The sequence below is a fragment of the Vipera berus genome (genome assembly GCF_964194415.1).
Source record: "Vipera berus genome assembly, chromosome: Z".
NCBI classification, from domain to species: Eukaryota; Metazoa; Chordata; class Lepidosauria; order Squamata; family Viperidae; genus Vipera; species Vipera berus.
Window position 1 is genome coordinate 107,388,697 of NC_138205.1, and position 22,938 is coordinate 107,411,634.

Below are 22,938 nucleotides of genomic sequence, written 5' to 3' on the forward strand. Positions count from 1 at the left end.
TAGCTTCAGGATCTGGCCTTCTAAAGAGCAGTCAGGGTTGATCTCCTCTAGGACTGACCGGTTTGATCGCCTTGCAGTCCAAGGGACTTGCAGGAGTCTTCTCCAGCACCATAGCTCAAAGGCCTCAATTCCTTGGTGCTCGGTCTTTCTTATGGTCCAACTTTCACTGCTATACATTGCAACTGGGAAGATCATAGCCTTGACTATACGCACTTTTGTTGACAAGGTGATGTCTCTGCTTTTTAGTGTGCTGTCTAGATTTGTCATGGCTTTCCTCCCGAGGAGCAAGCATCTTTTAATTTCTTGGCTACAGTGTCCATCTGCAGTGATCTTGGAGCCCAGGAAAATAAAAACTGTCACTACCTCCATTTCTTCCCCATCTATTTGCCAGGAATTGAGAGGGCCGGATGCCATGATCTTAGTTTTCTTAATGTTAAGTTTCAACCCAACGTTTGCACTCTCCTTCTTCACCCGCAACAAGAGGCTCTTTAGTTCTTCTTCACTTTCTGCCATTAGAGTGGTATCATCTGCATTAGGTTGTTGATATTTCTTCCGGCAATCTTAATTCCAACTTTTGATTCATTTAGCCCTGCCTTTCTCATGATGTGCTCTGCATATAAATTAAATAGGCAGGGCGACAGTATACAGCCTTGCCGGACTCCTTTCCCAATTTTGAACCAATCAGTGGTTCCGTGTCCAGTTCTCACTGTTGCTTCTTGGCCCACATATAGGTTTCTTAAGAGACAAATAAGATGGTCTGGAATGCCCATATCTTTAAGAACTTGCCACAGTTTGTTATGATCCACACAATCAAAGGCTTTAGCATAGTCAATGAAGCAGAAGTAGATGTTTTTCTGGAACTCTCTAGCTTTCTCCATGATCCAGCGTATGTTGGCAATTTGATCTCTAGTTCCTCTGCCTCTTCGAAATCCTGCCTGTACTTCTGGGTAGTTCTCGATCCACATACTGCTGAAGTCTAGCTTGTAGGATTTTAAACATAACTTCACTAGCATGAGAAATGAGTGCAATGGTGCGATAGTTTGAACATTCTTTGGCACTGCCTTTCTTTAGAATTGGAATGTAAACTGATCTTTTCCAATCCTGTGGCCACTGTTGAGTTTTCCAAATTTGCTTTCAAATTGAGTGTAGCACTTTTACTGCATCGTCTTTTAAGATTTTGAATGGCTCAGCTGGAATACTGTCACCTCCACTAGCTTTGTTGTTGCTCAGCTTTTCTAAGGCCCACTTCACTTCACATTCTAGGATGTCTGGCTCAAGGTCAGTGACCACCTCATTGTGATTATCAGGGACATTAAGCTCATTCTTGTATAGTTCTTCTGTGTAATGTTGCCACCTCTTCTTAATCTCTTCTGCCTCTGTTACGTCCCTGCCGTTTTGGTCCTTTATCATGCCCATTTTTGCATGAAACGTTCCCTTCATCTCTCCAATTTTCTTGAAAAGATCTCTGGTCCTCCCTATTCTATTGTTTTCTTCTATTTCTTTGCACTGTTCATTTAAGAAGGCATTCTTATCTCTTCTAGCTATTCTCTGGAATTATGCATTCAATTGGGCATATCTTTCTTTTTCTCCCTTGCCTTTCACTTTCCTCCTTTCCTCAGCTATTTGCAAAGCTTCCTCAGGCAGACATTTTGCTTTCTTGCATTTCTTTTTCTTTGGGATGGTTTTGGATGCTACCTGTTGTACAATGTTGTGAACCTCTGTCCATAGTTCTTCAGGCACTCTGTCTATCAGATCTAATTCCTTAAATCTATTTGTCACCTCTACTGTATATTCAACCGGAATATGATTTAATTCATACCTGACTGGCCTAGTGCTTTTCCCTACTTTCTTCAGTTTAAGCCTAAACTTTGCAATGAGAAGCTCATGGTCTGAGCCACAGTCAGCTCCTGGTCTTGTTTTTACTGACTGTATAGAGGTTCTCCATCTTTGGCTGCAGAGTACATAGTCAATCTGATTTCTGTGTTGACCGTCTGGTGATGTCCATGTGTAGAGCCATCTCTTGGGTTGTTGGAAAAGAGTGTTTGCTATGACCATCTTATTCTCTTGACAAAATTCTATCAACCTCTGTCCTGCTTCATTTTGTACTCCAAGGCCAAACTTGCCTGTTATTCTGGTTATCTTTTGGCTATGGAGAAAAAATCTTTACAGCATCGGACTTTCCTTTTACCACCAGACACATCCACAGCTGAGTGTCCTTTCGGCTTTGGCCCAGTCGCTTCATTCTTTCTGGCGCTACTAGTACTAGCCCTCTGCTCTTCCCAAGTAGCATATTGGATGTCTTCCGACCTGAGGGGCTCATCTTCCAGTGTCATATCGTTTTGCCTTTTGGTACTGTCCATAGGGTTTTCATGGCAAAGATACTGGAGTGGGTTGCCATTTCCTTCTCCAGTGGATCACGTTTTGTGAGAACTCTCTGCTATGACCTGTCCATCTTGGGTGGCCCTGCACGACATAGCTCATAGTTTCATTGAATTACGCAAGCCCCTTCGCCACGACAAGGCAGTAATCCATGAAGGGGACAATAAAAAATATAAAGCACTAATAACATCAGAGAAAATAATATACTGAATAATGAATGAGTGATATTTATAGAAATATATATCCATAAATTTTAATATAGAACTTGATCAGTCCCTTAACATACTATTAAATCAAACCATGTAAACCATCTATTGCTCCACCTTCTCCATTATAGTCCAAGATGTTGTTTTAGTACAATAATACTTATATAATATGCTTAGATTATTAATACTCTATTAAGTAGGTTCCTTAGAGTATTAAATATAGATAAGAGGAAAGAAAAGAAAGTGAATATTCCATCAATATTAGTTACAATGTGAATGTTACAAATAGCATAATTATTTGACTTTTTTACTGTATATATTGCATGTTTGATGTCTTCAGCCCTTATTTACTATTATTTGTAAAAATCATAAAGGCAGATTTTAAAAAAAATGCAGTGGCCATTAAGCAGGATTTCAATCCCACTGGCACATATGTACCAAACTGAATACCAGACTGAAAATGATCAATTTAAATAATAATAACAATCATCATTATTATCATCATCAAGATCATCTAAATCATATAAATCGAATAAATAAATAAATCTGGTGTTTCTGTCATTAGCAGGTCCCTGCAGGCAAAGCCAGGGAATGGAGATTCCAGTTTTTCCAAACCTTGCACAAAGCTGACTTAAATTTTGTCAAAAGAAGAATACAAGTTTAGCCGTTTAAACTTACTCTTTGTTTGCCTGGAAAAACTCACTGGCTTCCATAGGCAAAGAGGAAGCAGGTTAAGATTCAGGAGTAAATCTATACTATATGTGTTTAAACTGTTTTTATATTCTGGGATTGGTTTGTTTGTTCGTTTGATGGCACCTTGACAAGACCAGATTGGAGTGTAAAATTAAGAAAAACAATCTGATCAAATCTTGACATAGATGGTGATCTAACATCTATAGATTAATTGACATAAAGAGTAAAATTAATAAAACTATTTTAATTGGACGAAGACAGTGTTAAAACTGATTTTATCATGCTAGTTTTGAACAATTGCTTTGAATTATCCAGCAAGCACATGCCTGCAGGTCATTACAATTTTATTTGCATTCACAATGTGCTTCGTAATGGTTCCTGGAGAATCCACACTGGGATCTTGTGAGAACAACAGAGTCAGTTCTAGATTTCTGTGGAAAATGCTTATATGCAGTGATTATGAAGACAATTGCCTTCTGCTAGCCAGACTAATTTAAGATATCAAGAATCTCCTAGAAATAATCAGTTCTACCTCCCGCTTCATTTGTTTGTTTGTATGGAGGATGCATGCATGATGATGGGTTGATATTGCCTGCAGGGACAAAGAATAAAATTGTACTTGATAGCTTTACATTGCTTTTGAATTGTTTCTTGCAGATCTTCATGTGCCTCTCTATATGTGATCTGATTTAAATGTGGGTCCTTAAAAGCTACTTTCCAAACTGGTGAGCTTGCACAAATGTGAATCAATTCAAATGCTTGGAGTGACAATTTTGATTCCTTATATAATCAATAGATTCACCAAGAGTCATTTATCACATCCTCAATTCTAGAAGAATTCAGCCCGGTTGCATTCTACAAGATATAAAACTACCCCCCACACCCACACCCGCCGCCATAAGAACTGTGCTCGGTAAATCAGTCCAATATTTTGGCATTTTTGCCTTCTCTAAAGATTGGAGAAAGTTCCCTATTTTTCCCCATCATTTTTACTTTGCTTTTCACTCTAAAATTTGCCAGAGCAAATTGGTTTTCACAATGGGGCAGGAAGTGCAAGAAGGCAGTTAATTTGTGCCTTTTAGAAATGGAATGATACACATGCACTGTTATCTAAAGAGAAATTCTGGAACATTAAGTACAGGATCTGTTATTTACAGTATCATAGGTCATGGATCCAGACCTCAGTCCAGCCAAATGACCTTCCTGTGTCATTATCTATGATGCTCTTGTGTTCTTCAAACCTTGACCAGCAATTAATTTCTCTTGATGGAAAATCTCATTCCACAACTAGGAAAATGTTTCAGTGTGATGTATTGAGTTTAATAAATCAACATTTGAACTTAAGGGAGGGATCATGTCTGCAATTTTGCAGAAACACATTGTTTTATATTGGTGGACACATTTCGGATCAGGGAGTATATTTTGAGAGCATTCCCAAAGTGGTTCCCATGTGTAAGAAGTCACAAACTCTCATTTCTTAGAAAGCAAGTAGGTGAGCCCCAGATTTTCTTTAGTGCTCCAATGAATCTTCATCCTTTTCCTGAAGAAGTGGGCACAATGTAAAAGAATTCCCTCTTTGTTGATAATAATGTAAATGTATGTCTGGCACCCTTAAGCATTCTTTAAATAAAGTTGGTTCTACAGTCTGCTGCTTTGCTCTATATAGCATGTTGATTTCCCATTTATTTTTATTTTTACTTAAAAGAAACTTTAGAAGAATTAAATAAGTTGAAAAATGAGGGTTTCTTAGTGCCAAGGGAGATGTTTGCAAGCATATCAATTCCCATGAGCACCAAATTCATTTCTCTTGCTAAAATTAATTAAGATACCTATAGGAGCATTCCTTCAGTTTGGAATGGTCCCCAGGAGCAGCTTACATCATATCAATGAGAGAAACAATCTGATATTCCATGAACAGAAAGCAAATGCTCAACGCCAGACTGCATTTGGAATTAAACTTGTTTTAACTGATGGACTGTAACTATTATTACTTTCACTGATGATAGTTACTATGTTTTTGCCCTGTTTTATATTGTTCATTTTTGTATTCCACTTGGAGGTCCTTCAGGAGTGATGTTAAAATAAAATCGCAAGACTTCCAGTTTGTCACGCAGCTGCTGTGGATGGCTGGGAGACTTGCTCTCTCTCTCCCCCATCCAGTTTCGCATCACTGGGAGGCATTGAAAGGGGCCGAAAGTCATCCCAAAGAGGTGACCAACAAGGAGGGGTGCTCGCTGGATCATGGGAGAGTTGCAACTCTCCCGTTAGACCTGGTGATCCCTCCAAACCGGCAGATGAAAGGACCGGCCATTATGGCTCATCCCTAAACTGTGAACAGCCAAAGTCAGATTTTCCACCAGGCAACTCTTAAAGCAGCATGGAAGAGACTGGGTGAGATCTACCTCTTTTACACCCTAATTACTTTCTGTACCTCCTTAAGCTGCTAAGCATTTTCTCCCCTGCGGTGAGGGAAAGGTGATTTCTGCCCTCTCTCCAGAAAGACTAAATACCCAGGGGTGTTTTAAATGTTGAAAAAGTAACTGAATCCCAATTGGAACTTTATTTCTCAGAGCATGTGGATTGAAAGATTTTTTATTTCCTATTTTTTCATTGTCTACTTCTGTTGGAAATCTGGATTCTTTCTTATGAAAAGAAAAAGAAAAAGAAAAACTGAAAAGATTAAGACAACTTTGGGACTCAAAGGGAAACTTTAAAAGGGGCCTGGCTGACTGCTTAGGGAAATAGATAAGATACATAACCTTGAGAACTTTGAAACAACAGCTGTGAAAGGCTTTGTATTCCCTGCCTAGAAAAAAAAATCTCTCTTTTGGATTTTCTAAGTCTGCTCTAAAGCCTTTAGCTTAAAATACCAATATGGAAAAAGACCAGGAACAAAATTTATTTATGGATGAAGATCAACAAACTCTCACTATGTTGAAAACACTAATCCAAATTCTTACTACAACCAATGAAATACTAAGAGGCTATGTGAAGGAAGAAGAAGAAGGCACAGAAATGAAAGCCCAAACTTTGACCACAACTAAAGTATCATCTACACAAAATACAATAGAAAAAAATGAAACATTCAAGTACGATGACAGAAGAATCTACTATTAAACAAATATTGATATTTGAATATTCAGAAAAGACATTGACAACTTGGAAAAAGGAAAAGGTTTCTTATACAACTCAGAAGGAACTAGAGGATCTAGAAAAAGAACAGTTGGATGAGAAGACAAACAATTCAGAACAACTACATCGATATGGAAGAATAAAGAGATGACCCACTAGACCTACAAGTCCTCTCAAAAAATGGTGATCAGATGGTTGTGCCAATATCAATTAATATACATGATATTACAAGGAGATTGGTTCGATGACCCAAAAACAAGGACATGGAAGATAATTTGGCAAAGGAAAAAAGCCAGAATAAGACTCAAGAAGAATGGAGTTTCGACCATCTTATTGAAATCTGAAACAGAATGTACTTAAATAGATAAGATGTGTATGTTGAACACAAGACATTGTTATGAACTGAGATAAAGAAAATTTTTGGTCATTAAAATTTAGCAGTATAAATATTAATAGCTAATTTGAAAATTGATTTGTGCATAAAGGTCATGTAAAAGTGAATAATGTAGACAAGCTAAAAACCTATTGTTTAAAGTAATAAATAGGTCTACATGGAATGTTAAAAATGAAAATTATCAGTTTAAGCAAGAGATAGCAGATACAAAAAGGAAGAGAGGAATTATTAAATATTGAAATAAAAAGAAATTTTGATTACTACTTAAAAAGACAACTGAAAATTAGCAAAAAGGAAGGATATCATATTGTATCCTTAATTTGTTGACATATAGGGTGAGAAGTTAAGTAAATGGGATGTGTATTTTGAATATTAGATTTTATGAGGAATGGTGATAGATGAATTGGGAGTATACTAAAAATTTTGGGAACGATAAATATCAAAGGTTAAATCTAAATGTTAGTGGAAATTAAAATTGAAAAATCTATTAGGTCATTGATTGTCTAAAAGATTGTATGTTAAAACAATCAGAATATGTGTAAACTAAAAACTTTGGGTATATATAAGAAAGTTATTTTCTATGTGATTGATAGGATAAAACTTGTCTTTAAATCTACAAATAGACAGTATATATTTTATTTATTTTATTTAATTAAATGAAATTAAAAAATAAATAAAAATAAATAAATATATGAAAGGAAAAAGAGAGGAAATGTTCATGGTAGCAGTTTGAAATCTGTACTAATCATATCTGTATGTTATTGAATTACTACTACCCAGCCACCATGTTGCTTTTCAAATATGTGAATGTAATATTAGAAAATCAATAAAATTTGTAAATAAAATAAAATTGCATAAATTAACCATCAATAATACCATGAGTAAAGTAGCCATTAAAAACAGCAGCCAAGACACTTCCCTCTTCAGTAGCAACTATGTCTCAACCAAGATTTAAAAACCAGTAAGGTTTTTAAGTCAAAGAGGAGACTTCACCTAAGTCATTAATTTTCCTTTTAATTATTTCAAGGCCAGGTAAGGAGCTGAAGACAATGAAAAATGAATAAAATGCTAACCACATGAAAACAATAGCAAAGTGAGGTGACTGATCCCATAATTGAGATTAGAACAGCATTATTATTTCTATATTGTATATAAGTCCCTTTGGAGTTATTTCTGAACCAAGAGACCAGATAGAAATAAAAATAGCTTGCAAAATAAGCAGCAGGATGTGGATGGCTAAACTTTGGATACACATCATATAGCATTCCAGCTACCTTTGAATATCTGAGGCAATGTTTTCCATCTCAGTTTTGCCAGAGTAACTAATTTGTATAACTAGAAGGTCTTGTTAAGGGAATGAGGCAACTAGAATCTGTTTCAAGAGCAGCTAATGAATGGATATTCATCACAAAACAACCAGAAGAAGCAAACATCAGTTTGTTTGGAGGTCTCTCGGGAGGAGATCAAAAAGATCAGGAAGTGCTCACATGATTGAAGTCCACCCTCTTTTTTACATGTATCAGGCATGCATTACACTTTTTTTTAAAAAAAATGTGACTTTAGTTGCAGGGGCATTTCTGCCATGTTGATGTTTGTAACATACACACAGATGTTAATTTTAAAATTAAATTAAATTAAATTTAAAAATTTAAGGCATAAAGCTAGAGACTGAGAGAGCATGAGTTCTTCTCCCACCCCCAGGCACAAAGCCAGATGACGGACCTTGGGCTAGTCGCTTTCTCTCTCAGCATTAGTGGGGGAAGCACTTGTGAAGAAGCACCTTGCTAAGAAAACTGCAGGGACTTGTCCAGGCAGTCTATGAGAATTGGACATGACTGAATGGAAGGACAATACACAAACAGATACATCCCACATATTATTGGTCCTGCTTGTCTGGTTTCCCAGTAAAATCCCTAAAATTTTGCAAAACGGGACTTGTTTGCAACTTCCCTTTTTGTTTCATGCATGAATACAGAGAAATTTATTCTAGCTCTCCTTGATCATAATCAAGCTGGAGGATGAAAAGCCAAGATTGTTTTGGCCATAAAAAAGAATCTCAAATACATATTAAGGCATTATGTCAATTCAATGACATGCAAACCATTTCACTCCCCTATGACTTCTTCTTAAGAATTATGGTAACCAAGCCAAAAATTTTTTTTTTTAAAAAAAAGTATTATGATTGACATTGTGGCTACATCTCATCTTGTGATGGGAACAGTCTTTACATTCTCCATTCTGACAATAAGCCATATGCCCTGAACATTTCTTGATAGTTTAGGATTCATTGTGCTGTTTTCCAAAAGCTTCTTCTCTTATTAACTTGAGAGATAAGAGCCAAGCTGAACACTTGATAAATACATGAATACTTTCTTGTACTGTACATTTCTTGGCAAAACTACAAAAATTAATAAACATGGAGTCTGGTAGCACTTTCAAGACTCAAGTTTATTAGAGTGTAAGATTTTGAGAGGAGCTTTCATCCTAATGAACTTAATCTTGAATGTACTACCAGAGTTCACTTTGTTCATAAAGTAACTTGGCTCTTCCCCATCTACAGTTTAGACTATCTTTCCCACTATCTCCTTCTGGGATACTTTTTTTGATTCCCCAATCTAACTTACAACTTTGAAATATCATGGTGACCCTTTCTTCTGATCCTAAGCAGATAATATGAAAAGTTTGAAACAAACTGGCAGTGATATGTTGTCTGAATGTGATCTTGTTTTTCCCCGCCCCCTTTTATTTTGCTTTGCATAAAGTGATCTAGCATATTCAAAGGCATATACATTATTCTGTGCCCTTGACTTGAACTACCATTAAGTATTATTATCCTAATTTGCATGTTGGCAGATTTGAAAGAAACATTCAAGTGAGTCCAGATTGGAAATCATGGAGTCATGTAGCTACCTAAGTGGAATACTTATGTTCAGAGAAGATAGATGACTAAAACCCAGATACTGACAGCAGATATTAGGGGACAGCTGTTGGCTAATAATTACAGATCCTGTTTATAAATTTACCAGAAACATCTGGCTGACCACTGGTAGAGACAGGATGACACATTAATTAGGGAATGTCTTGATTCTGCAGAGTTTTTACAGGATCTGAATGTCATCCTTGCGTTCATTTCTGGTTTGTCGAATGTCCTCTAATTTGTCATGAAAAGAGTTTTCACTTTTTAGATGTTCAGTACTGCCCACACTTTGGAAGAATTGAAGTACATTAAAGTGTTCTAAAGTTCAATGCTATGAACGCATTTCATTATGAAATAGATCATTACACAGAAAAATGTCCACTCAACACTTCGATACAATCTGTGGTACAATTTTTGGGGAGGGGATGGAAGAGGAGAGAGAATAGGTACCAAATTTATGGCACACTAAAAATAAATGTTCTTCAGAGCATCAAAAGCCTCTTCATGCATCGAAACAGCATCTCTGAAGGACAGAAATAAAAAGAGTTGCGTTAATGGAATACAATTCCTCTTTTAGAGTTCAAGTATAAGAATTTCTCTCTTCCCAATGTCTCTTACTGTAAAAATTACACTGACATAGACCATGAGGATTTTGCATATCAAGTGTCTATTTCTACATCTTGTGGTGTGCAAAATCCCCAGGAAGACAAAAATCTGGCACTAATAACTTCACATTGGATGTGCCTGCACATATGACATGTTTATGTCAACATCTATCTGAGGCAAAACAGCTTTTGAAAGCCCTACAGGGATTCAGAAAGCTGCTTTTGTTTTCTCTTTTTCTAGCCAATTCAATATATTTTTAAAATCTTCTATGAGTTTCTTTAAATTATTCATAAATGAAAAAGGGTTGCCATTTTGTAGCTGTAGGATTTTTGCTTGTATACTACAATCTTTAATACAATTATTGGAGACAAATCTTGCCATGTTGGTGGATGGTAGGCAATAATTTCCAAACAGAATTCCCAGTAGAAAATGAGGTAATTAGGAAAATTTGGGAATGCGCAGAAATGGATAAATTAACTCTGGAATTTAAAAATAAAGATCAATCAGATTACTACAGAATTTGGAATAAATTTTATCTTTGGCGGGAACAAAAGGAAGGTCTCTATTAGGTCTTACAGACTGGTTCATTGTTCTAAGTATTGTATTATACTTAACTGATTTGTATCTTAAGTGTATTTAAGTGTATTTTATATATATATATATATATATATATATATATATATATATATATATATATATGGGACGCGGTGGCTCAGTGGGTTGTCGATCAGAAGGTCGGCAGTTTGGCAGGTCGAATCCCGAGTGCCGCGTAACAGAGTGAGCGCCTGTTACTCGTCCCAGCTTCTGCCAACCTAGCAGTTCGAAAGCACATAAAAATGCAAGTAGAAAAATAGGGACCACTAGGGTGGGAAGGTAACAGCGTTCCGTGCGCCTTTGGCGTCTAGTCATGCCGGCCACATGACCACGGAGACGTCCTCGGACAAGCGCTGGCTCTTCGGCTTTGAAACAGAGATGAGCACCGGCCCCTAGAGTCGGAAACAACTAGCACGCGTGTGCGGGGGAAACTTTACCTTTACTTTACTTTATATATATATATATATATATGAATATTGTAGACAAGAAGGTTTGTCAGTTTGTCAGTCCGTTTGTACCGTGTCCAATGTTTTTAAATAATAAATTTAATAAAATATATTATAAAAAAAATAAAAACTTATTTATTTGAGCAATCTGACCTGGTCTGATGGGTTAGGGTTGGGGTTTTAATATGTTTTTAATACTGTTTTAAACTTGGGCTAAATATTTAATCGTTTTTTAACTTTTGTATTTCGTTTTTTATATTTATTGCCCTGTACAGCGCCCTGAATCCTTCGGGAGAAGGGCGGTATAAAAATATAATAAATAAATAAATAAATAAATAAATAAATAAATAAGTAAATAAATAATAGCAAACCGTTTGATAAAAACATATACCAATCGTTAATTGGGAGTTTGATGTACCTGTGTAACTGGTCAAGACCTCATATAGCTTTTACTGTAAATCACCTTGCAAGATATTGCGAAAATCCAACAGTAAAATGCTGGCAAGGTGCTAAAAGAGTTTTACGGTATTTAAAGCACACCATACATTATTATTTGTATTTAGAGCCAACAAGGGAAATGGAACGGAAAGCGTTTGCAGATGCCAGCTTTGCATCTGATACTGTTACCAGAAAATCCACTTCAGGTCTGGTTATATTATTGGGAAACGCTTTGATAGGATGGAAATCAAACAGACAGAAACATGTTAGCTTGTCTACAATTGAATCTGAATTCTCCTGTCTATCGTTATTGTGCACTGAGCTACTGGTTTGGAAACAGTTAATGTCTGATATGGGGTTGGAATGTAAGAAACCAATAACTGTGTTTGAAGACAATCAAGCAGCTATTAAGTTGGCAACAAGCCGCTGCAGTAAAGACTAGATCTAAACACACAGATCTACGTTATCTCAATGTCAGACAATGCATTAAAGATAATTTAATAAAATTGGAATATTGTGCTACAGAAGATAATATTGCTGACCAGTTTACTAAGGCACAGGGTGCTGTGAAACATAAAACTGTATGTAATGAATATAATTTAAGATTGTAAAAGTGTAAAAGTGTATGTCGCCCAAAAGGGGAGATTGTTAGGAATTAAAGTCCTAACCTGGTTTGGGTGAAATACATATAATATGGTTGTGTACCTTTAAGAAGAGAAATGGCCTAAGGGTGTGACTAATTCTATTCAGCATAAATGAATTTCAGATGTTAGACTTATTCTGGCTCTCTCTCGTGTTTTTTCTCTGACTGACTTGTTACTGTGTGTATTGATATTTGTCTTTTAACTGGTAAGGATTTTTGACTTTGACTTTGTTTACTCCTGAACTGTTATTCAACGGTGATTCTTCATTACTGACCTTGGATTGAAAACTGGACTATATGTAATTGTATGTTTTTTTGTTTTGTGTTATATTGTCTGAGTAAAAATATTGTTATGATACAAAAAAAAAAAAGAATTCCCAGAAGGACATTTCTGTAAAAACAAAGCATTGAAATTTAAAGAGAAGCTTTGCACAAAATCGCTTGACTTGTCAGCTTGACTGAAATTTATTGGGATTAACTCTCCTATGTTAAGCAAATTTCAGATCAGTTCAAACAATAAGCAAAAGACAAAGAATAGTTATTTGATCTTCCAAACTCACAAATCAAATGAGGAAATCATGGTGATCAGGGGCCAAAATCCAGGAGTAAATATATGACATTATTAAGATTAAAGGGCTGGGTAAACATTAGAGCTGGGCATGGGCCCTCTTTGATGAGCCCTTGGCTTTATTTTAGGTGCCCTCCATAGGCAAAGAGTTGAGACCTTTAGCAGGATGATTTTAGACTTCTGCATATAGGAGGCTAGGAAACAGTGAGAAACAGGGAAGCACAGAGAAGTAACAAAAAGAGGCAGTGAATAAGAAGATGGCAGAAAACAAATGTGTATCATATTTATTTGGTTTTGTCCAGCCTATTACTTACCTGGTATATCTTTTTTCAAATTTCTATCCCACATTTTATCCATACACAACTCAAGCTGACAAACATGCATAACACACTTTCCTCCTCCTATTCTCTCGACAAAAACAATCTTGTGGGTGACTTGGGCTGAAAGAAAAGTGACCTGCCTAAAGTCACCCAATCAGTTTTCATGCTTAAGTCAGGACCAGACATATACCCCACAGACATCCTTACCAACCCACTACATTTGGGTCTCTACGGGTGGTTCAGAAAGGAACGTAACCATCCCACAATAAAAATGTGGCCTGTTCCACGTTTAAAAGACAAAGAGTGAAGACAAAGTACTGCTGAATTAGACTATACACTCTTCCAGTCCAGCATTTTGATCTCCTTTCCACAAATATCTGTTCGGGCAAGCCTTGGAAAAAGCACAAGCAGGACCTATGGCCTGATGCAGGAGATAATGCATTAAATCGAGTTTTGGACCACCTGATATTTCACAGGCTATGGACTCAAGGAATGTGTTCATTCATTATCCAGGTTAATGCAGTGAATGCAGCCAATGAGTTTGCTTGTATTGATCCACGACTAACCAAGTTCTAAGTTCATATGACCAATAATATTTTTTTTAAAAAAAAGCCTCAGTCAAGATAAAAGTAACATTTGGCATGTTGCAGCTATACAGGTGCTAGATATAGAAGTGACCTTCTCAAACCAATTGTGTCAATACATTGTTGGTATCAAGAATAACTAGTGACAAGAGATAGGGAGGGGCAAGGCTGGCCCTCTTCTGTTGTTCTTTTCTCACTATTACCTGTAAAAGGAAAAGTGAGTAAAAATTGCTCACATGTGAGGGCTTGGCATTCCTCCACTATAGTAGTTGCTTTGGATGGATGCCCACAATTTAAGCCTCAGAAATGTCCTACATAGAAGATTTTACAAATCTATCAGAGCTTGGGTTGAAATCTTACTCTTTTCTGCAGTATCATTCATAACAGTTCTGGTGGCTTTTTCACACTATGCTTGCTTAGCTCTCAGAAGAAAATTGAAATCCTGTTATTGTCCCTAAAGCTCTATCGTTCCTCACATGCTCAGAGGCACCCTTTTCCTGTCGTTTTACACCGGATCCTGTTGCAGCTGGAAAATGGGTGCTGGCAAATACTTGGTTTCTCTCCGCTCTTCTCTTTCACAGCACCCGATTACTCCCAACATCTCCTCCCCGCGCCACCCCCACCTCCCAATTCCGTTTCCATCCCTCCAGGCGCTTGGTGTCGATAGGAGAAGAGCGAGCGAGAGACCGCGGGGGAGAGAAATGGAGGCGGATTGCCAAGGGATGTTCTCAGGGCTGGGACAAGGTGCTCCCCTCCCCTCGGCTTTGTCAGACCCAGAAGGAAGCGAATCTCGTGCCACCAAGCCGGACTGGCGGTGATAGCCCCTCGCGAGTTGAATCAGCTGGGGAGGCGGCGCGGCGCGGCCAAAGAGGAGGCGGCGATCCTGGGCGGACCGTCGCCGCCCCTCCTTCACCCACCACCGCCACTGCCGCCGACCTGACGGTGTTGCCATCACTGCAGCGGGGGGGGGAGGGGGGCTGCCATTGCCATCGCTTCTTCATTCACCATTCCTCGCTCTTTCTGCAGCTCTCGGGTCGCGTCGCCGTCCAGCTGCTTCGGCAGCTGCAGGCAGGCGAGCGGACGATGCGGGCGGTCCTTGCCCTGCTCGCTCTGATCGCCAGCCTGCTCCTTTTCCTGTGCTTGGCGCGGCTCCCGGCCGACGGCGCCGGGGGCGCAAGGTAGGCGGAGGAGACCCGGAGCTTCCACGGGGGAGGCGTGGCTTAGGAAGGGGAAAGAGTTCGGGGGGGGCACCAATGGCAAATGGGGGAGCCGATACCCCGGACAGGGTGCACGTAGGTCACGGTCCCGCGGGGATTGCAAGAAGGATTAGCCGCTGAATAAGCGCGTGCTGTGGCTCTTGCTGACCGCTCCTCTCGCTGGACCTTCTAGACAACTTTGGTCTCTCTTGCTTGCTTGCTTGCTTTCCAGTGGCTGGGAGCAGGAGGTCAGAGCTGCAACGGACTACACCCCCAGAGTGATGAGGTACCTCCGGTCCCCCGCGCATGTCCACATGGCTTCTCCGTTGGCCCCGAACAGGTAAAGACGGTGAGGGGGTTGCTGTGTTGGGAATACATCTCTGCGTTCTCTTGGACAAGAAAAGATCGCTGCTAACTAACATCAGCCTGCTCTGAGAATGCGGAGCATCTCAAAAACTCTCAGGAGTTTGTCTCTTTGGGTTGGGCAGTAATGTAAAGAATTATTCCACAGGAAACTAAGATGCCCCCCTCACCCCTCTTCTAAATGGCTGATCCAATTATGCCCTAAAGTTCAGTTGTCTATTAGTGCAATAATCTTTCATTTCATTGATAGTTGGGCAATTGTCTGATGCTCTACTTACAGCACTTTTAAAACTTTGTGTATGAGAGTCTATATACTATATATATAATGCATGAACATATATTCCAGATTTCAGATCTCTTGAAGTAAATCTCAGAGTTTCAATAAATGATGTCTTATACAACAGCAGAAAACACACTAATTTGTAACAATGGAAAAATGGTCTGCCTTGCCTTAGACTTGTTTTTTCCCCACATTTAAGCTAGTAGAATAATAATATTTCTGAAATAGTCTGGGAAATTATTTACGTACTTGGCTTCCATTTCTTTTCCTTTCTAGAATTTTTGAATTTTATCTCTTATTTTGTCTCCAGGCCTTTCTTTGATGAGCAACTAGATGTTTTGTGTGTGTGTGTGTGTGTGTGTACCTGTGTGCGCACAAGCACACAGTAATATCTTTCCTGTGATTATTAAAACCTCATCACTTAAAATGGGATGAAAATTTTTCAAAAGGAAAGAAATTCATATTTAAGTTCTTTGGCATCATATTTAAGGTAAAGGTAAAGGTTCCCTCGCACATGCGTGCTAGTCGTTTCCGACTCTAGGGGCCAGTGCTCATCTCCGTTTCAAAGCCGAAGAGCCAGCGCTTGTCCGAGGACCTCTCCGTGGTCATGTGGCCGGCATGACTAGACGCCAAAGGCACACGGAACGCTGTTACCTTCCCACCCTAGTGGTCCCTATTTTTCTACTTGCATTTTTTACATGCTTTCGAACTGCTAGGTTGGCAGAAGCTGGGACGAGTAACAGGCGCTCACTCTGTTACGCGGCACTCAGGATTCAACCTGCCAAACTGCCGACCATCTGATCGACAAGCTCAGTGTCCTAACCCACTGAGCCACCACGTCCCACGGCATCATATTTACTAGTACTCATAACATATGTTACATTAGTTTCCTATAAACCTAAATTCACACAGAGGAGTAGTGAAATATATCATTACAAGTGCCTCTTCACACAATAAGTATGCAGCAGTTTTTCTCAAGTTGGAATTCAGATCAAATGTTAGCTCGATATAGTTCGCAATTATTGTACTTTAAAAAATATCATCACTCTTGTGTTCATCCAAAGCAATGGACAAAGGAGATGGTTTACAGGGACAGAGATATTGGGAAGTAGAGAACAAGCTTCCTGCTTATTTTCTGTTCTCTGTAAATGAAAGGATACTTTTGGAAGAAGTGCTCCTGTTATTTACTTTCAGAAAATCTCTTCTAGTTGACAGTTTGGTGCCTATGGAAAATATAGGTTCCCTTCTTATGTTTACCAGGTTTTTTATTTCACTTGCATTTTAGAAATATATTATTTTAGGAAGCAGGTACGTATGAGGTAGAGACTAGGAATGAGGACACCCAGTTTCAAGTCTATCCCTTACCCCTGGATGGTCATTTAGTGGCTCTTGGTCTCTTTCAGCTCAACTCACCTAATAGGCTTATTGTGGTAACTGGAAAAGGAGGAGAGAACACTATGCACCCTTCAGCTCTTTCATGAAAAGTGGAGTGTCCATCAAATCAGCCAATCAATATCATAATGCAAACCACTGGTCCTTGCACTTTATTTATTGGAATGACTCTGGATTCTAAACAGATCCCTTTTCGCCCCTAGAATAGTAGCATATCCTGAGAAGTTCATTTATGCCTTGAAAAATTCATGCTTTTGTTCAGGGTATTAGATCTGGGTTACATACAGTACCTCCAGGGAGGTGCAAGAAGATGCATAGAACTTAATTCCTTGGTGTTTTCATGTAGAAGATGCCTGAGTTTGCAGCTTGGATTTGACAGCTCTATGGCCCTTCCCATTTTAAATAGGCAGATTTCCATGGTAACCCTTTGGGATCGCAGCAGCCCACATCAGCTCCCAACATTCCTAATGTGTCCCTGGCTGAAAAAAGTTGTTCCATTGTTGTATGATGTACCTATAGGAAATCCGTTTTCACATAGGAAGCACATCATTTGCATTTATTACTTTAAGATCATTTGCTGTTTGCTGTAGTGTAATGCTTTACAAATATAAATATAAAAAATATAATACAGATATTTACCATACCTACCAATCTGAGCCAAAATAACTGAGATGTTCCAAGAAGTCAGCAAAGAGATACAGAAAACTGTATAACATCTTTCTATTATCTAGCAATCATCTGGATTTTTGTAGTCCCAATTTGGTAGTCCTACATTTAACACATAACACAAACACACAGACACACACACACACACACACACAGACACACACAGACACACACAAATGACCAACCACTAGGCTAGGGAATGAAGTCTTATTCATACAGGCATTTTCCTGGTAAACCACTGCTGAAGCTGGTACATTATAAATTCTCTTGACTAAGAGGATGTGCTCCTTTCCTTGATTCCAGGGAATTGCAAGATAAGATCCAAAGGTAGAAAAATAGGGTTGGGTTAACGATATTTAAATTGTAAAAATTCTGACAGCCTTTAGATGCTAGCAAATATGTACAGATATTGATACACATGTATCAATGAAGATGATGTGGTAGCCCTAATTAGAACAAGGTGTGGAAATTGGGAGGAAATTTCTTCTAGGTTAAGGCATGGGCAACTATTTTTGGCCAAGTGCTGCACAGTAATCTGCAGAGGATTGCAAGGTGCATCCTCAGTGACCCACCAGCATAGTAAGGAAAGGAGAGAAACTTGAATTTGGGGAAAGGTTGAGATAGATAATAAATGCAGAGTATTTACATACAAAGCAAAAAACAACCCAAAGAAACAAATATACCACAACATCAATAATTGGTTTAGCATAGTTTGGTTTTCTCAAACATAGGTAGTGAGTTCTGAAGTTAGACTCAGGCTGCAAAATGGGGAGCTGTGAGGCTTTGTGTGTTTGTGTGTGGGGTGTGTGTGTGTGTCCATGGACTGCACATCCCAATTGATCCAACAATCAACTGTATCCAACTGAGGAGCTGTCTGAGAAGAAACTATAGAGCTATACTGTAACTAGAATAACTAGAATTTCTGTAAAGTGTTATGGTATGGACTCAGATTTAGTCATGCTCAGAGAAAATGTTGAAAAAACTGAAATGAGACAAGTTACTTATTGCTAACTTAAATCAATTTAAGATATTGATTTCAGTGTGCTTACTCTAAGCACAGCAATGGTGACAGTAGGTCTTTCTATTACGATTCTGAGAAATTACAAGGAGAAATGTAAGTTTCAAATACTGCTTATGTTAAATAATATTTATATTATTTCAGGTTTCCATTAATGAAGGATTTGCAGAGATAAAAAGGAAAAAAGCTTTTTAAAAAAAGTAGGAAAGAAATAATGAATTCTCATGTTGTAATAAATCACAATGTATTTAATTTTTCTTCAGTTGCCTATTGAATGAAATAGTTAGTTTAAAACACTGAATTAAGCCCACACAAAATAATTTACATTCTGGCTTAGGACAATAAGGTAAAAACGTGGAAGAAGTATTCTTCACTTTACTAAAACTACTTATATAAGAAAACAGGTTTTATTCATGCCTCGGTGCCTGTCTGCTAGTCTTTTGTTCTGCAAAAATATTTTATGGCCCAAAGGACTTATAGTTTTATAATCTGTCTGACAGACTGTCTCCCTGTTTCATTTTGGAATGCAGTGATGAAGGTTCCCACCCTGGCTGAAGAGTGCTAATCATTTTATAAATCTCACTACTACCTATTAATAATTGTTTTCTAGTTTTTTTTGCTTGGCTTTTCACTCTGTGGTCACCATCTTAGGAAACAGAATAACAGAATTGGAAGGGAGATTGGAACCCCTATATTATTCTGCACAAATGGCTGTCCAATCTCTTCTTAAAAACCTCCAATGATGGAGCACCCACAACTCCAGGAGGCAAACTGTCCTACTGATTAATTGTTCTCACTGTCAGAAGGTTTCTCCTTAATTCTAGGTTGGCTCTCTCTTTAATAATCTTCTATCTGTCGCTTCTAGTCCTGCCCTCAGGAAAACACCTTTATCAAGCCATAACAGCTGCCTTCTTTACCAATTTTCACCAAGTCAAGGGTGAACTTTTAAACCACATTAACTGCCAAACATTTCTTAGTGTGATTATTCATACATTATTTTTCACTGTCATTTTCTTCGATGTGCATGTTGTAGGAGCCTACTTTCAGCCAAGTGGTAGTGAGATATACAATATTAGCTGAAGGAAGGTGGAAAGGAAGCTGTTTTCAGGGATGAAAAAGATTACATCAATATATTGGGCTATATTCAACTAAAATTCATGACTGGTTTTCATAAAAGATTGTGTGCAATTCAGCCCTTCTTCTTATTTCTCTAAGGGATTAGAGATATTCTTACTTCCAAGTACTTTGTTTTTTCTGTCTTGGTAGCTTCCTTACAGAATTCGATAGTGATGTCCAAATCCTGGGAAGAAGTGGGAAGATGTCACTGATAAATTTTGAGCAAAACACTCCAAGCTTCTTCATAGGCTAATGTGTGTCCTTCCCTTGCTTTGGACTGCAAAATGAAATGGCCACATGGCTTTGCTTATCCCACTTTGCTTCCTTTCTTTATGCCTTTCTGTGGCCAGAAGCAGATTCAACAGAGGTTAGAAAAGCCATAGAGGTTTCTCTGCAGGTGCAGGATCAAGCCACGTGCAAGCATCCCAGCCACTTGATGGTACCTTCTGTGTTACACAGAGAACACTTATGGAAGGGGTGAAGAAGATGGACAAACTATGTAGACCTCATTTCATCTTCACCTCAAAGAACATATCATTATTGGGGTATGAAGCTTTTTGTCTGGTTGCATTTAAGTTGCCTGCCACAGGCCCAGTGCTTGCAGCCATTATAATGGTTTCTCCCAACTGCATTGCAATCCTCTTGCTTAGGCAACAAATGCCATAAGGAGTTGTTTTTCAACTTTGCAATTTTAAGATATATGAGCTTCAATTCCCAGAATTCCCAAGCCAGCATATCTAATATTGTTGCTGTGTAGAAGGTCACGGTGCCACATACAATTACCTGGCACTAAAAGAATCAGCTGACATAAAGATTACAGCAAAGCAGGATGACTAAGTATTACCATTTCAACTTAAATAATTATTGATTATTGAATATATTCTATTTCTTTTAATGTGTTTTTGATTTACATTAGCATCTACACAATGCACTACTACACAATTCAATCAGAAATCAAATTGAAAAAATAAATTCTTCATTGGGTGGCAATTCAGTCATTCTTCTTCAGAGTGAAATAGACTTCATTGGTATTTCTTGTTACTTTCATAATCAGAGCTGTTACTTTTCTTTTCAGCAATTCATTGTGCTGCTGCAAAGAGTGTTTGCTCTTCTTTCAAATGGGTTTTCCTTTTTATATAAACAGACTAATTCCTAATCCAGCCAGAGTGCAGAAATCTGAGCAAGCCTCCAAATGCAAGGATATATGGAGTAACAATTGGTCATCGTCAATCAAGAAGAAAAGGTAAAGTGTCTGCATTCAGTTATAAATGTACTTGACTGACAAGCAGCCATGGCAATTTTACAATCCTGAAAAGCTAAGTGTATAGTATAGCAATTTTAGGTATGAAGAATCCATTGGCTTCTCCTTATAGGAACTTGGGCAAAATCTTTTAGTAGTTGAATTGGCCAACATCTGATTTAACTTAAATGTGGTTACCTTGAGAAATTATTATAGCATCATACTTTACTGTCATGGCATCTGCTGTCTAGAATGGCATCTCTCAACAGGTTCACATTGCCCCAACTCCATTGCCCAGCAAATTAGTTTTAATTATCTGCAAATACCTGAACAACCAGTTCTCTTATTGGATGCAGGCCTCAGTCTCTGAGGCCTAGAACAGATTTCCAGAAGTGACATGCATGCACTTCCGATGGGCTGTTCTAGGCCTGGGTGGCCTCCAAGGCCTAGAACAGAATTCCGGAAGTGGCATTCATGCACTTCTGGCAGGCCGTTCTAGCTGGTGTCTTGATCTTTTATGTTAGGTTTTATTTTATCACAAGCTGAAAGAATGGTTTCATGTATTGCTTTCAACATGGAAAGGATCTTTTCCTGGTCTTCATCCATCTCTTTCACATGTTTATTAATAGTCTTTATAGTAGAAGTCATTTGTCAAGCAAGAATTTATAGCCCAAGGTATTTCATCATCTCATATAGTAACTAATATTCCTCAAGTAAAGAGATAGGAAGGCAATTCCCCACATATAACTCTGAAAGTCAGTAAGGGTTTACATTCACAGTTCAAGTATGCCATTTACGCCGCCCAGCTGTTCTCTTACAACTGAGTTTCTCACAGGTGATGCCAAGGTCAGAAAAGTCTTATCTGAGGCCTGGGCTTTGAGCCAAGTCTTTTAGGAAATAACAAGTTGTAATACCAAACCTTGCCACAAGATGTCACTGATGCCATTTAAGGTTTTTTAAATCCAAAATATTTATGATCCTTTTTCCAGTTTTATTTCCTTTTTGTAGATAAAAGCAAAAGTCTCCAATAAAAATAGAAAAATTTGGTCCCCATGTTTCAGGAACATATAAATCCAATTAAATTAAAATTGTTCTTTTAACACTTTAATTCCCCTGGGTAGTCAGTCCCTGCTGTTCTTAGAGAGTGGGATAGAAATTCCCTTCCCTCTCCCCTCACAGGGGGAAAGATATTTCAGGCAGCTTTTACAGGAAAAGAAAGTACTTAGGGTAAAGAGAAGATCAGATCTCACCCAGTTTCATCTGCATTGCTTTCAAAGTGCTTGGCAGTGAGTTTGACTTCTGCTGTCTGCAGCCTAGTGACAGGCCATATTACTATTGCCGGTCTTTCCTCCACCAGTTTGGAGGGCTGCCCTCCCGTGATTAAGTGGGGGTTCCCTCCTTGCTTGTCGGCCCTACAGGGCGACTTTTGACTCTTTCCAGGGTCCCCCAGCGAAGCAAAACCAAATGCAGAAGACAGAGCTCACCTTCCAGCATCCACAGCGGCTGCAGTGGCAAACTGGAAACCTCCTATTCCAATGAATTTTTTACGAACCCAAGACAGTTGATTATTGCAGCCACCCAGCTATATAGTGGTGGAGAATGGACCTCCAGGCCAGAAGAAGTCAGAATAACTGAGTCAGCAGGGACAGGCTTTTAGGCACACAAGTCAGGTTGAATCAACAGCAGCCTGTCAAACTGTTGATTGCCATAACCCTTGGCAACCATTACAGGAGTTCTTAAATAGCTG

The 22,938-nt window shown here is 38.5% G+C and overlaps 1 protein-coding gene across 1 annotated transcript in view; it reads left to right on the forward strand.

Moving 5' to 3' along the window:
* Positions 1-15,003: 15,003 nt before the first annotated feature.
* ST8SIA6 (ST8 alpha-N-acetyl-neuraminide alpha-2,8-sialyltransferase 6) overlaps positions 15,004-22,938 on the forward strand; it is a gene marked incomplete at both ends in the record, with an annotated part of 47,249 nt that continues 39,314 nt past the window's right edge. Inside the window, 3 exons of the mRNA XM_081346266.1 lie at positions 15,004-15,098; positions 15,349-15,456; positions 21,096-21,194. Coding sequence (XP_081202392.1) covers positions 15,004-15,098; positions 15,349-15,456; positions 21,096-21,194 — 302 coding nt within the window. The remainder of the gene's footprint in view (positions 15,099-15,348; positions 15,457-21,095; positions 21,195-22,938) is intronic.